Source organism: Falco peregrinus, chromosome 7 (assembly GCF_023634155.1).
Source record: "Falco peregrinus isolate bFalPer1 chromosome 7, bFalPer1.pri, whole genome shotgun sequence".
Taxonomy (NCBI): Eukaryota; Metazoa; Chordata; class Aves; order Falconiformes; family Falconidae; genus Falco; species Falco peregrinus.
The window spans coordinates 75,061,391-75,077,096 of NC_073727.1; the positions used below are offsets into that span (position 1 = coordinate 75,061,391).

General features: G+C 42.0%; 1 protein-coding gene across 6 annotated transcripts in view; it reads right to left on the reverse strand.

Annotated features, from left to right (window-relative positions):
- KHDRBS2 (KH RNA binding domain containing, signal transduction associated 2) overlaps positions 1–11,973 on the reverse strand; it is a 393,310-nt gene extending 381,337 nt beyond the window's left edge. For all 6 annotated transcript variants that reach the window (XR_008748216.1, XR_008748214.1, XR_008748217.1 and 3 more), the window contains exon 1: positions 11,572–11,973. Coding sequence is in view for 1 of the 6 variants with exons in the window: in XM_055811149.1 (XP_055667124.1) it covers positions 11,572–11,662 (91 nt within the window). In the remaining 5 variants the exon portion in view is untranslated. The remainder of the gene's footprint in view (positions 1–11,571) is intronic.
- Positions 11,974–15,706: the final 3,733 nt, after the last annotated feature.

The window sequence follows — 15,706 nt, forward strand, 5'->3', positions numbered from 1 at the left end:
GTTATGGCCTAAAACATGAATAATAAAATGATGGAAGTAAAGATTTTTCCCTAAGATAGTGCACTGCTCTACTGCTATTGTATTCTATACACCACTTCTTTTTTGGTAGAAAAAGAACATACACACTCAGTAACTATTTATCTGCTTGCATGATTAAGTAGAGTATATAGCCAGTGAAGTATATCCCTTAGAAAAATATTATGCCCTTTAAAGCATTAAAGTATAAGGTTTAATTTTCATTTCAACATCTTCCAAGTGTTCTGCTCTTTCCAAGCTCCCCCAACAACCAATCCTCCTCTCTCCTAAAGACACACTATCCAGTCATCTGTCTTTTTCCTCACCATAACGCCTTCTGCTCAACATCTGACATCCTTCTCCAGTAAAGCTGCCAGCTTTACTCCCAGCTCAAGCCTCCATGGAAAAAAAAAAAAAAAAGCAAAACACCTCCTCCTCTTCACGATGCTTCTGAGAATAGAAGAGTATAAAACAGAATTAAAGTGGCCAAGGGTGAGAAGTTCACTAATTATTTTAGCTGCTTGGAGGAAGGCTGAGGGAGGCGTCAGGCATCAGTTACCCGGGGAAGGCAATGCAAAGGAACAAGCTGGAAGAGCAGCACTAAAATGGCAGAACCTGGACAATCCTCCTCATCTCTAAAGAGAAGACCACTGATATAAGTAATTAAAATTCCAAGTTCACAGCCTATAACACTAGTACACTCCAATACAAAATATGAAGGCTCTATTATGTAAAGAAAGAAAGAAACATCTAAAACTTCAGCCTGTTCCATATTACAGTACTGCCTTTTAAAATAAAAAGTATAAATAAACTATTAGCTGGCTAACCGCAGTATTCCAAAAAGACTAAATATTACTACAAGGAAGATCTCAGTTGCTGTTTAGTATAAAATTGGAACATCTCTGCAAAATAGAATGTTGTGTTTACTGCATAGTTTAATACATATATACGTATGGCAGACACTTATAGTGCATCTCTGAACATATAAAACAGAATAGTATCAAAATTATACGATTGTGCTCAGAAGCTTTTCAGAAAGAGTTGACCTTCATTTCAGTTTTTCTTAAATAGCCAACAGCATTTTCAAATGCTTACTAGCAGCTACTTTTATCTACCCATTTTGATTAAAACTTAATTAAAAGCTTCCAGAAGTCCTTATTCAAGGTTCAATATTTCTAGCTTTCATCAGTTTCTTAGAGCTAAAGTAACTGAATATTTTACACCTGTTAAACCAGAATTTGACTCTTCATTTTATTATTTTGATTTTCTTCTCTATAGCCTTTTCTGTACTGCATCCTCTTCTCCACTTCTCTTAAAATCTTCCATTGTTTTTCACTCCTTTTTCCACCTTTCCTGCATTTTCTCTTCCTTTTCCCCATTCTTTCCTCTCTTCATCCTACTTTTTCATTATTTATAAAAAAAACCGTTACAGGCTGTGAGAAGGGACAGAGATGCACTGTCAAGAACTGGCAAGTTGCAGCCAAAAGTTGGTACTAGCTTTTATTTTCTTTCTATCTCCATCTCTGGACTTCTTAAGTGTCTGGATGGATGCAGAATCACATCAAGCTCATGCTTTGTGCCTAAACCAAGCTGGTCCATTTCTGCTTTCTGATGAAGGTATCTCCTTCCACTACAAGCAGCACTTGGATAGTTAAGTATAAACATTCCTGATGAGAAAAAAAAAGCCACACACTTTGTAGCAGTGGAAAAAACCTTAAGTCTTCTCACTTGCACTTGACATATTCTGGATTATTCACACACTTTGGGGCACAAGAGTAATTTCATGCTGGAACAGATGGTTTGTGTATTCTTAACGAGCTGGTACTGCATGAACACCTTTTATCATGCACAGCTCAACAGAAACTATTGTATATCTAGATTATCTTGCAGTTTAGTCTTCCAGAAAAAAATTATAACAAAACAGGTAACATGAGCACCTGTCTTCCCATATTCCCTGCTGATCTACAGATCCCTTTGCTTTTCCACTCTCACTAGAATATTTCTGAAAGGATTTTGCACAACCTGATTTCTTAGAGTTTCCACTAAACCATTTGCAGCAAGTAAAGAATAAACCAACGACCCCAGTAACAGCAGAAACACAGCATCTGGAAGACCCCTAATAAACCAAATAAATAGAATAAATTACAGGACATTCTGCTATAGCTCATTTACAGAGACAAAATGATCTTATTACATAGGAGTGCACAGGATCAAGAAAAAGTGTCCACAAAGTATAAAAATTCAATATGGCAGACTACCTGCCAATGGTATTTCAGCGTAACAATAAACGGATATATGATTCATCTATTTAACTTCATCTATAAGTGTAGGGAAGAAGTTTTCAAATTTTACAATGGGCAAAAATAAAGCCCACTACTCTCCACACAAATATTAGTGAAATAATTGCAAATAAGTATCTGTGCGAAAGCTAAATCTATTAGATAGCTCTACAGTCCTATGGATACACCAGGATAATAGAAATTATTTACCAAAATTAACTCTTCCTTTTGAATGGCTATCTGAAGACAGGAAGGGAGAAAGGTCTCTTGGAATTAACCTTGACTTTATCATTCCTTAATTTACCCTTCAAATGTCAACACAAAAGACAGTAAGTCACTTTAGAGTTTTGGTGCTGCCCTTTTCAACAAAACTGGGGAAAAAATTAGTTTGCAAATTGGAATGTCAATGAGCCACCTTCATAGCTGCAGCAAATCAGCATAGTCCTTACTATTCAGGAAGAATAAAGTCTCACTCTTTCCCCAGCTAGAGCTCACACTTTGACCCCAGAGGATACATGGCACAACCCCCAGATGACACTAGGAAGTTCTTACTGCGATCTCAAAAAGTATAATATGCGAGAAACAAGTTTGCTTAGAAATATTCACAAAAGTCAGCAATATGAGCCTACATTATCAGAAACAGACCATAAAAATTTATACCATGAGAGGTAAGAAGGTAACTAAATTAATTCAGCACCAACGAGCCATTTTCAAAACTTACACACACAGTCCCAGTCCCTGATTTCCTGGCAAGTTCTTTAACTTCAAGTGTTTGAAAGGGAGCTTTGAAACATACATTTGAATCCTAGGGAGCATTAAAACTAGGGGAATATGCCAAGAGGGGATTTGTTTTCTTTCTCCAGTGCTTACACCTCCTGAGAAAACTGTTTTTCCTTTAACTCACAGCGCTGCTCTTTGGCAGTTGATTATTAGCCAGGAGGGGGGGTTGGTTTTGCTGAAATCCCTAATTTTTTGGTTTTGCTGAAGATATACCTACCTTCACCAGTTAGCAAACCTAAACTGCTTCCACTATAAAAGCAGTAGAATTCTTTTCCTTCTAGATCCAAAGCAGAGATAAAAGGAAGAATGTAGATTTTAAGAAATCTTTTATAGACTAAGACAAAGTATTACTTTTTCCAATAGCTTCATCAATTCCCAGAATTCAAAGTGTTTTATAAATCAAAAGCTTTTGAGGTTTACATCCTTTGGTGTAACCTTTGCAACAAGAAACAGATGCTGCTAGAGTATCTGATGAACACTTCAGCAGGTGCAGAGAAAATCAAAGGCAGCAGCGACCTGCCCTGTATCTTTTAGGCTTTGGATCACGCTAACTCAAGAGCAACAAACAGGAATGCCCACTTCCAGCAGAGCATTTGAAGTTTTAAAGATGTCTTTGGTTCTATCACATGCAGCCATATATGACCATCAAAACTTTGTATCATCTTACTTAAATGTGGATGATCTTCACTATTACTATATTAGCATCATTATGAGTTTCACTTGAAAATTTTTTCAGTGTTCAAACTAATAATGTCTACTTTAACAGCAAAACTTGCAAAATCAGGAACAGGCACAAGTTATTCCGGGGTGTGTGTGTGTGTCTTTGGTTTTGGTTGGGTTTTTTGGTTTTTTTTGGTTTTGTTTTTTTTTTTTTTGCAGGTGGCAGTGGGGTTTTTTTGTTGTTTTGTTTGGGGGAGGGGGGGGCGGATTTGAACATTTTTAATCTGCTGAAAGTCTCAAGTAATTTTTCTTCACAGTTTTTATTAGTTCCAGTATTTTTTAGGATAAGGAAATAACAATACTCATCTCCAGCAGGATTCTAATTAAAATATGACAGGATTTACAGAGGACTATAATAACCAGGATTATTTCTGCCTGCAAATGTAAGAAGAATAATTTAGTATTAAAAGCAATAAGAATAATACACATTTCTTATAAAGTTCTTTTCACTTGGAGATCTCAAGATTAGAATGAAATTCAGTATTAGTCTACATCTTACAGATGGAAGTTTTAGAAGGTATTCTCTGAAGGTACATAATACAAGGAAGAATCAAGTCAAAACCCCATGTGCTATGCACCTCAGACCTTCACTCAAGTGTCAAGGCTTTCCATTTTTCTGGTCAGACTGCACAGTTCTAACTTGTTTATACAGCCAAAGACTACACTGTAGCATCAATAAAGTTCCCTACTTTATACACTCCATTTTAAAAACTGTCCGCTTCCTCACTTTACTCTGATACGGTGGGCTGATTTTCCTAACCCTGTGCTACAATACCCATCTAAGGACTGAGAACTGCAAGGTGCACAAAAGAGGAATGCACACCTTCACATTGCTTAGGCAGGATCAGCCTGCAAAACATCATTTTTTTTCCTATCTTGCATTCTTTAGTAACACTTCAAATCCTTCAGGAAAACAGTTTCCCTATTATTGAAATGCTCTCTAAAGTTTTTTTAAAGAAAAATGTATATTCTGAGGTCAGCTATGAGGACACTGAATTTTCCTTCAAATTCAGCAGTTTGTCAGATAAAAGTTATTTAAATTTAAACTGTTAAAAAGTGCTTGTTCTTGAAAAGGTACTCTTACCCTGAAGTGCTGGATAACTGCGGTGACCCCGCAGGTCAGGAAAACACTGTTTTACCTAGGCAGTAGGTTTTGTCTACAGCACAGCTGCAAAGCACAAAAAGGCATATGTATCCTTATTTTAGTAAAGCTTGGAGAGGAACTACTAAACTGCTACATTTACGTGTTCTAAACTAAGACCCAGCACATCTACTTTGAGCTTGAAACCTGTGTGGTCAAATGTCATGGAGGAACTGTTTTACTCTGATGGCATTGCTTTGGTGGGCTAGGTAGATGTTTAGCTTTTCTTAGGAGACTCACACCCTGGTCACTACTGACCACATCAGATTTTATAGACTATTAAACAGCCCAGCATGCTATATCAAATCTGGTTGTCAGTATATATTGTCTGCATACTGCTTAAAGGAGAAAAGCATGCGTCCTGTGCACAAGTACTTGATACATCTGTTGGGCCAGACTAGCCCTTTCCCAGAAGGTGCTAGGATAGGAAACTAGTTCGGCATGTGGTGCCCAATCATGCCACCTCCTGGTTAGGAATGGCCACTCCGTTCTATACATTACACAGGTGTTCGGCGGGAAGTTCACAGCTGACTAGGATTTCCTACTCTGCTATCCAGATATTCTGCCTTCTCTTGGTACTGACTATAAATATTATCGATTTTCCAATTTCTTGAGTTTAAAAATACCTCCTTTGAGGCCTAAAGGAAGAGAGACAGACAATTACAACAGGTGTTCCCTGAATGGATACACCAAGGAGACTAGGAAACAAATTTACTAAAAGAATTCCCAGGACAAATAATAAATGCTCCTCCTTCCAAGGAAAACATTCATATTGTGGAAATGCAGCGCACTCCCTTGATGAGGCTATGGCCATGCAGATGAGCCTCAGCAAATGCCTTTGACCTTCCCTAAAATGCAAAATGTGTAGATGCTGTCCTTAGGACCATGGTTTAGCAATGGACTTGGTAATCATGAGTTAACAGTTGGACTTGATGATCTCAAAGGTCCTTTCCAATGTAAATGATTCTATGAAATACTGCTGTTGGCACTGAATTACACCTTAAGCAGCTCCACTTATTCAAATAGCACCATTTAAAGAGTGAAGAACTATATATATATATTTTTTTTTTTTTTTTACACAAGGGTATCTGAATCTAACCTTCAGTTGCTACATTTGTATTTTTCCCTCTTTGCAAGAGAATTTACTGTGTTTCAAAGTACATGTTTTCTAAGATCACAGATCAAATGGTCCTAAGCTGCTCCAGATACCTGAAAGGAAGAGATTTATTTCTTTTCTATCACGTCTATTTTTTTCCCCTCCTCTTAGGCAAGCTCACCTTTTATGATTAACAACTTAGAGTTCATATAAACACTTAGAAAGGTTGCTTTGTTATACTTATTTTAACATTTTATAGTATTTTGTTCTCACTAAATCCAGCTATCACCTGGGATTCATCTGCATTACATTCTGCAATACAAAACACTTCCTAAGATTATGAACACATACAGTGTTGTCACACCAAGAAAAAAAAAGCTATTCACATTAAATAAGAAATTAAAAGACAAAACCCAATTCTAAACCCTGCATTGTACTGATTTACATAATTACAAAGACATTAGCTGCAATAGTTAATATATTATATTTGTATAAGGACTGCCTGATAGCCCACTAATGGCAATAGAAAGATTCCCATTAACCTTAGTGAGCTTTGAAACAAGTCTGTAATGCCTAGCACATTGCTGTTTTATAGAAATCATAAGTACCTTGTATTCATTTAGAGTTTGCACTGGTATTACTCCTTTTTTTATTGGAAAAGATCGAAATGACAGACATATAAACCTAGCTTCTAATGGAACTGCAGTATCTAAAATACATGCTTTAAACATTAGCATGTTTCCTGATTCATCTTCAAGTTATTTGCAGTGCATTTCTTGGGACAGCAAAGTAAATAATGATTAATACAAACTATTTTGTGAACCGAGATTTCTTCTCACCTGATGTAAACATCAGGAAAAAAAGAAACAATAAGCAAAAAAGTGACTGCTCATAGATTAATATTAATGTGTGATTTTATATTAACATTTTACATTAATCTTATTTTCATCCAAAGGCTTGTTTAGACAGAGCAAACTGATAAAGTTGCAAGCATATTCTCATAAGTAGTTTTCAATGGAAAATTTGATAAAAATTTAAAAGTATCAGAGGCCTGACTTCAGCAGGTCACAGACCTGACCAGCAGCCTTTCACACCTTGGACTAAGGATATGGTTGTCATATTCTACACTGCCAAGACACTTTCCATATCACAATCTTATTATTGCCCCAGGTTTTTAATAGAAACATACACTTATGAACTAAATCTGCCTTCCTGTATGAAAAGCAAATGAATCTTCAAGAGTCCAAAGAAATCCAAAACACTATAAACCAACAGATTAGTTGAAATCCTGAATATAAGACAAAATGAATTTGCATTACATCAACAGTTTTCAGACTAGCTAGAACAATTATTGCAGGCTTGTATGAAAGACTGTACTAACGGCCTTTGAGTGTAAAGGCTAAGTGATTATATACCTTTTGAATAATCACACCCTGTTCCTACAAGGAGCTTTATGATGCTGAGCTCTATCAGTCTAATTGACACAACTGGAGGTTTCACAAACTCCTGCTATACCACATGGAATCATCTAGAAACTTAACTCGAGATTGAAGTTAAAGGCCTGATTCTCATTGCCTTCAGAATGCCAACTGAAAGTCTGAGGTCAACTGTACTGTCATTACACAGAGAGAAATTACCTACCTCATTACCCAAGTAATGCTTTTATTTCCATGGGGAGAGATGCTCTTACTTCGGCCAGCTCTTTCCAATAGGTCTTTTTCCTTTACGTTTATATTACAAAACACATAGCTGGCTTTAATAATATACTATACGAGATATTCCATTATAAATACACAGACACATATATATAAAATTTGCTTGTCCCAAAAAGTACATAGACAATTAGCTGACACTTTAGCTTATTAAAATTAACACTGATATAACACAAGTTTTGAACTACCAAACATTTCCAGGTGATTATAGCTTTCTATGTCATCCACACCTTCACAGCTAAAGTCACACACTGATTTTTATATTCATAATCATAGACATCTTACACAAAGCAATAAATATTTACATACGTGCAAAAATAACACATACAAGCAGCTCATTAGCTACCATGGTAGGAAGTAGCACTATAACAATTCTCAGTTCTCACTGGAGCTTTAGAGTGTGCTGTGGCATAAGCATATATTAGGTACAGAAGGTACTGGCTCACTCTCTTCACTTTGACATTTTTCATCTGACCAAGCATTATCTGACCTCATACACTGATCAGGATATCTCCTGACTGGAAGCAGTACAACCTTATCTAAGAAAATAACTACCTGTAACCAGTCTACATTAAAATTGTTTAAAATTATCCATGAAATGGTGTGATTCTTCCAGCTCTTAAAACAGCCTGGTACACAAAATTGTTCAGTTCCTACAGAAAAGCCCTCTCCAACAGATGGAGATGTGCCTATTCTTTAGGGTTTGGCTACCTGTTTTAATTAAAAGAGGTCTTTTGTTTTCAATTTTGATTATATGATCAGAATAAGTAAGTTCAATACACTTTGCAGAGGTTTCAGTAAACTAATACTGACTGAGCTAAATACCACCAACCATTCACAACTTCACAAGTTCTTCTAACAGATGACTTATGAATGGCTTTTCAATTTCTAATAGTGTAATAATCAGGTAGGAGCTACGTCTATATGAAACACGTAATGACCCAGGGGGAAATAAAAGTATCGTCTGATTAGTCATTTAGAGACTGGGTTCATTTTCAGAATCCACCACGGATTCCCTTGGTGATTTTTAGAGAAATTACTTGTTGCATGCTTTCTCTAAGAAGCGCTAGTACCTTTTTCCCCACCTTTGTGCTGTTTGGCAAGTATGCACATTCCCTGCACAGGAAATGTCTCTTTTCTGTGGGTTTCACCACACACTGCACCACCGAGGCTCTAACCCAGACAAGGACTAAAGTAAATAATTTCTTTTCATCCCTCAGTGCTGAGGGGTAAATAGCTACTTACTCAAGTATGCACCTGACACAGGTCAACTTGTAAGGAACAGACCTACATGTTAAAAACCTAAGGAATTTGTTGTTTTTAAAATAAACACACCAAGACAAACAAAGCCAAAAAAAAGCAAGCAGACACACACAAGAACAGGGAAAAACACACCAAGACAAACAAACAAAGCCAAAAAAAGCAAGCAAACACACCCGAACAGGGAAAAACATGAGTTGTTACCTTTCAAGTAAATCCAGTGTCATAAATTTAAACCCTCTTTCTGGAATGATTATCACTTGCGTGTCCTTCTGTAGTTTCACACAGCAGCAGTTGGACTCAATGGCCCTTACGGGTCCCTTTCAACCTGAGATATTCTGATTCTCAACCTCAGGTTCTAGCAACTGACATGACAAAGCACAGCACTTTGAAGTCAAAGCAAATGCTTGAGGCTCTCCACTCTGAAGCAAAAACCTTCAGATCTACACTTACATATCTTATACAAAATTTGCTGGTAGTCTGAACAACTTAGTATACCCTAAAAATAACACCTGGATGCTATTGTTGTGTATGTAACTGATCATACATTGTATTTTAAACAACAAAAAATCCATAGTCTCAAAACATCGCTTCATTGTGGGCATATCCTAGAAATACAGTATTACAAAGTTCTTGCGCCACTGTCCCATGTTCTTCTGGCACCCAACAAAAACTGCCAGTTCTATACATTTCCTTTCTATTTATACCCAGCAGCAACCAGTGCATTAATTCTTTCTTGTTTCCTTAAGTAGTTATACTCTTACCTTGATGAAAGTGTTTTTAACAGCCGTCACATGTTAGACTCTAAAACGAATCTCTAGAAAGCTTGACAGATGGTGTTTTGAAAGATAATGCCAGGTATCTGGTGGGAATCTGACATTAGCATTCCCAACATACAACACACCTTCATCTTTTAAAAATCCACTGAAATATATGTAGCCCTAGTTATACTAAGAAAGAATGAGAAAACTAATAATTTATTCAGTGTCACAGTTTCCCAAAATGCCATTTCTGCGTACACTTGATGCCTAGGAACACCTATTTTACTCTCTTTTTAACTACTTTGCATGCTTTGTATTTCGTCCTTCGAGCATTTCCTTTCTTTGCCATACATATACACATACTCTCAGTAGATACCTCCCCCCTCTGGGAAAAGATTGAACTGCAAGGTGCAAAAAATACACCCCTGTAAGAAATAAGGACTTTGTTTATAGGATGTTTATTCGAAAAACAACTGTAAAAAGTAGTGTGGCTACCTCTTCAGCAGCAAAGCAGCCGTGACAAAAGTGTACTAAATGTGTTGGTATTCATACCGCATTTCCAAGCTATCAGGAGCACTCTAACAAAACCTGGACTCAGTATCTTCATTTGCAATCAATAAAACTTATATCAAGGAAATACAATATAAAGACTACTGACAGAGAAAGATGCTTACTGCTAGCATTATAAGTTTTAATTAGCTATGACTTTCCTTAAGACATAACAAAACTTAAGAAATTATTCACCATCTCTGAATGTCACTTTATTTGAATTTGTGACTCTCTCAAGGGCCTAAATATATATTTCTTTGCCTCAGTCTCATTTAAGGGCTTGATAGGCTGTCTTGATTTAGGCATCGTTCTTTACTACTTTTTGACATCAGGTTTCGGCTTTGGAATCTTCCAACTAGGGTTTTTTGAAATTAGCGTTATATACCTCAGAAGAAAGAGAAATATAAGGGGAACTTACTGGGCTACGCTTCTGAAAAAGTTGAAATGCTGTACCTCAAGGCCTGCACTCAATAACTATATTGAGCAGTTAGTTATTAAGAGAGGGACTGAATTATAAACTTTTACAAGAATCTCCAGTTGAAGTAGTTCAACTAAAGCAAAGAAAGCAGAGTGAATTACAGCGAAAAACAAGATGTTCCACGCAGTATATTCTGGATCACTATACGGAACGAAGAGAAAATCATCACGTCCTGGGTGAGACAGTGTCACGGTATTGATAAGCCATACACAATCGATGCCTGACACCGTGTAGTCAGCTAAAACGGTGCCACGTTAACGGTGCAATAGTACTACCGTATCAACGTTATTACTTAAACACGGGAAGCAAAATATAACGAGTTTAATGAGAAACCTGCCTCTGCCTAAGTGAAGCCGGGAGCCACGGAAGCCCTCCCCGCTGAGGCTACCCCGCCGCGGCAGCGGGATGCACCCCCACCGACCAGCCACGGAAGGCACTTCCAGCGCGGGGCCAACAAGCCGCCGCTCCCCTCAGAGGGGCCGCCCAGCGAGGAGCCCGGAGCGGGGTCCGGCGGAGGCTCCGGGGCACCCAAGCTGCACCGGCTGCCGCTGCCCGGCCCGGCAGGGGGCCTCTCCCCGTCCACGCGTGGCCAGGTCCCCGCTCGGCGGGGCGCCCGCCCGCCGGCCGCCCGGGCTCCAGGGCTGAGCGGGAGCGCGGCCGCCGCCCGGCCACCGAATGCCGAGCCGGAGGGCGACCCTCGCCCCGCGGAGCGCCCCAGGCCGGGGCAGCGGCGCCGTGGCGGCGGCCGTTGGGCCGCGGCGGGCGGGAGCAGAGCCTTACCGTCTGCGAGGAGGCGCATCGCGTGAACAAAGGAGGGGTCCAGGCTGTCCTTCTCGGCCATCAGCTCGGGCAGGTACTTCTCCTGCTCCATCGCCTCGGGGCCGCGGCGCCTGGGCACGCCGGGGCGGGCTGCGCGGGCGCCGGCTCGCTCCGCGCCTCCGGTCGCCTCTCGTCGCCCGCCCCCCTCGGCCCCCCGCGGCTCGCAGGTGCGCCGCGCCTCGCCGGCCGCCCCTCCCGCGGCGGGGCGCTGCCCTCCACGGCCCCGGCGCCGCCTCCGTCTTACGCCGCGCGGGGGCGGGGGCGTGCGCGGGTCGGCGCGTGCCGCTGTCCGCGCGCCTCGCGCTGCCTTTCCCCCCCCCCGCCCCCCCTCCCGTCAGTGAGCCGCCTTCTCTCACCGGCGGCCTTAACTAGGGAGGCGGGACGATGCGCGCCCCGCCCTCCCGCTCCTATTGGCGGTTGCACACCGCCGGGCGCGGCCCGGGCGGCAGGATGGCCACGCGATTGGCTGTCGACGGGTGGGCGGCCCAGGGCGGCCGGGGCGGGGCGGGGGGCGCGCGTGAAGGGGAGAGGGGCGGGGACGAAAGTGCGGGTGTGAGTGCGTGAGCGAGTGAGTGCGCGCGTGTGGGTTTGCGCGCGCGTGGGTTTGCGCGCACGTCTGTGCACACCCGCGCGCGCGGCGGTCTGTGCGCGTCTGCGCGCGTGCCCGTGTGCAGCTCCGTGTGCGTCTCTGGGCGCCTGTTCCCGCGTGTCGGCGGGCGCAGAGCACGTGTGATGCGTGTGCGTGCGCGCCCGGTCGCTGCGGACGTGCAGGCGTGCGCGCGTGTGGCCGTGCCGGCGCGTCGCTGCGCGACTGTGCCTGTGCCCCGCGGCGGGGGCGCTGTGCCCGCGCGTGTGCGCCGCGCCGATGCGTGTCGGCCTGGGTGTTGCTCTGTGTGTGAGAGCGTGCGCTTGCGTTAGTGCCCCCGTGCCTGTGTGTGCACCCGTGTCTCAGTGCGCGACTGTGCGCGTGCACACCCGCGTCCCTGCGTGGGCCTCTGTGCCTGCGCGCGCGCGTATCTGCGTGCGTGTTCGTCGGTGCACGGCGGCGGGCGCGTGCCAGCGGGGGTGCTGTGGCCGCGTCTGCACCGCGTCCGGCAGCGGCCGCGCGTGGCGTGGCCGTGCCCCTGCGTGGGGCTCTGGCCGCGCGCCCGCTGTCACTCCCTGTCCCTGCGTGTGCCCGCCGCGCCGCCACGCGCCGCCACGCGCCTCCCGGCCGGCGGGCGCTGTCCGCGGTGCTGAGGCCGCGGGCGGGGCCGAGGCGGCGGCTCCGCCCGCTCCCCCCCAGCCCGGCGGCCCCGCGGAGCACCGAGCGCCATCCCCGCGCCCCTGGGCCCTCCGCGCTCCGCCGGCGGCGGGGAGGCGCCCTGCGGCGCGGTGCACGGTGCACCCCCCTGGGGATGCGAGCGGAGCATCCGCGAGCGGGCACGGCCGCCAGCCCCGCGCTGCACATGTCCGGCCACGCTGCTGAGCGCTGCGGGAGCGAGCGCAGGAGCTCCCGGCGGGCCCGAGGCGAAGGGGCCAGCCCTGCCCAGGAATGCCCTGCCGCACCTCTCCCCAGCTCCCGCAGCCCCGCGTTACAGAATTGAAGCTATTACGCACTTAAAGTGTCTACCGCTGGAGCAAATGTAAATCAATTTCATTAGAATTTAGCTTGAAGTATGCATTTGCTATAGGTTATATTTATCCAAGATTTTCTCCCAACAGGCAATTTAATAACGTGCTTTGATGGTGAGAATAAACAAAAGATGTTTAACTCATCTAAAGTCATTAAAACTTCATTCGTGGAACCTCACGAGCAAACAGTCCACCACACAACACAGTGTGTTATGATCAATCTCTACGTGAAATTCTTTCCTAGTACTTACTGCTAAGACTACTAACATAGTAGTTATTCTAATTAAATAGATACTTACTGCAATAATACGCTTGTAAATCACTTACTGCTGCTCATCTCAACATTTTTTTGTGGTAGTGTTTGGAATTATTTTTTTTTTTCAGAGGATGAAGGAATTAAGAAAGATAAAAATCAAGACAAAAGCTTTATAAGGGCATCCACAATGTTTTGAAGACGTTGTACAGCCACTGCATAAAAATTTGGTCTGTAATGTTTTCAACATCCTAAGATACATGCAGGCAACCATTATGCAATTTCCACTCAACATGCAGATAATTGAGGGACTACATGTGTTTTCAAGAATATGTAAAGAATGTCAATGACCAATGTGTTATTATTCTATAGTATTTCCAGGGGCAGGGAATAAAATACCCGAGAACTAACTTCCCTGCAGGGAAAGAGTAGGAGCAGAAAACCAATTGATTTCAGCAATCTTGTGAAACACTTGAGAAGACTGATCATAGAATTGAAAGGTTTAATTGGCAATCAGCTTTTACTACAAATTGGGTCTGGGGATAAAGTGAAGACATACATCCCTCTTTAAAACAACAACAATGACAAACACCAAATAAAATGAAGAGAAGCATAGAACTAAGATATTTTATTAATAATTTACCCCGACTCAGTTTACCACATGAATAGTTCTTCCTGTTTCTCATTTAACACTGTAGCAAGCAATGGCATACTGTTTGCAACCCCGCTTAGGAGTGTCTTGATTAAGTGATCACCTGTGTCTTCAGATCGTACTTCTGCAGCTCTGTGCATCAGAATAATTCAGGCTGGTGCCCCTCAGTTCAAAAAAAAAAGAGAAGGCTGGTGATAGCTGCATTGTCTTAAAGCACCTTCAAGATGAATCTAAGCCATCTTCACTCAGAAGCAATCCTGATCTAGTAGCTTTCAAAACACACCATATGGTCATGTATACGGAAAATGAGTTTTGGGGGCTTTCCATCTGGGGTGTTAGAAGAACAGTGTTACTTTAGTCTGTTTAATTGTACTTAACCTACTTAGATTATAGGAAGCTTTGATTTAAACACCTTTAAGTTTATTAAACATTGGGAAATGCTACATTCATCAAACTCATTTTTTCTGGTTGAAGGAGTAGAGAGCAGGTTTCCTTGCACATTTTTGACAGCAAAGTAGAGAGAAACTAGTTTCCTGTAAGTTCATGTTTCAAAGTTATAAAGTTAAATTGACTTTCACTGATACTTAGGCTGTAAAGCCATTGAGTTGGTTTTCTAAATTTTACCTTACACTCAAAAAAAAAAAAAAAGCATTAAAATCTGTCAGACAGGAAATATAGACCTCTAATGACATCAAGCATGACTCCATTGCTAGTTGGAGATCAATTCTTTTTCATAGCTATTAAAAACCAAAGACACATTTTACAACTTTTTAGTTTGAAGTGTCAAGCCAAATTAAAGTTTATCTGTACTATATTTTATTACTAACTCTGATATTGAAGTGGATCACAGCATACCAGATTATAACTTATTTGAAGATAGAACAGCTAACAAAAGGAAGTAGAAGCAAACAATTGCAGGAAAGTGTCCAAACTTTCCAAATGCTTATTTAAAAATTATGAAAACTTTTGAGAATATGCAGTAGTCAGTGTGAGCAGAATGACAATGAATTACCCTTCTGACATCACACTAAAGTTAATGCAATAATTTAAATGAGTACAGTTATCTATGTGTGTGTGAGTACACCTACAACCTTATACATCAAAGATCAGATTTGTCAAGAGTTTTCAATTTCAGAAATCCCATTTGCTTTCAAATTTCTTCTCTGTTTTACTTGCTTTAGTGATAGTTAAGGGTTATCTGGTTCCTAAACTGACTACACGTGAAAATAAAAAAACCTAGAGAGTTTTTCCTATCATCTGTGTTAAAAAAACCTAGAGAGTTTTTCCTATCATCTGTGTTAACCATATCCTCCCCTTGAATTGGAATTATGATTGAAGATATAAGGAATAAAGAAGCAGAAATGTATGTGCAGGAAAGAGGGAATGTCCCCACATCCTTTAGTTTATTTAATTCCTTCATGTGATGCCGTCTGTACCAGGCTGGACCCGATCTCTGCATGCTGGCCGGTGGATACTAGTCCTTGGATCCTGTGGCTTCACTGTTTGGAAACGGGGCACCTGAAGATGCACAAGCTGTCAATGAGAAGCTTGTTTCCATGTAACAACGCGAGGGTGAT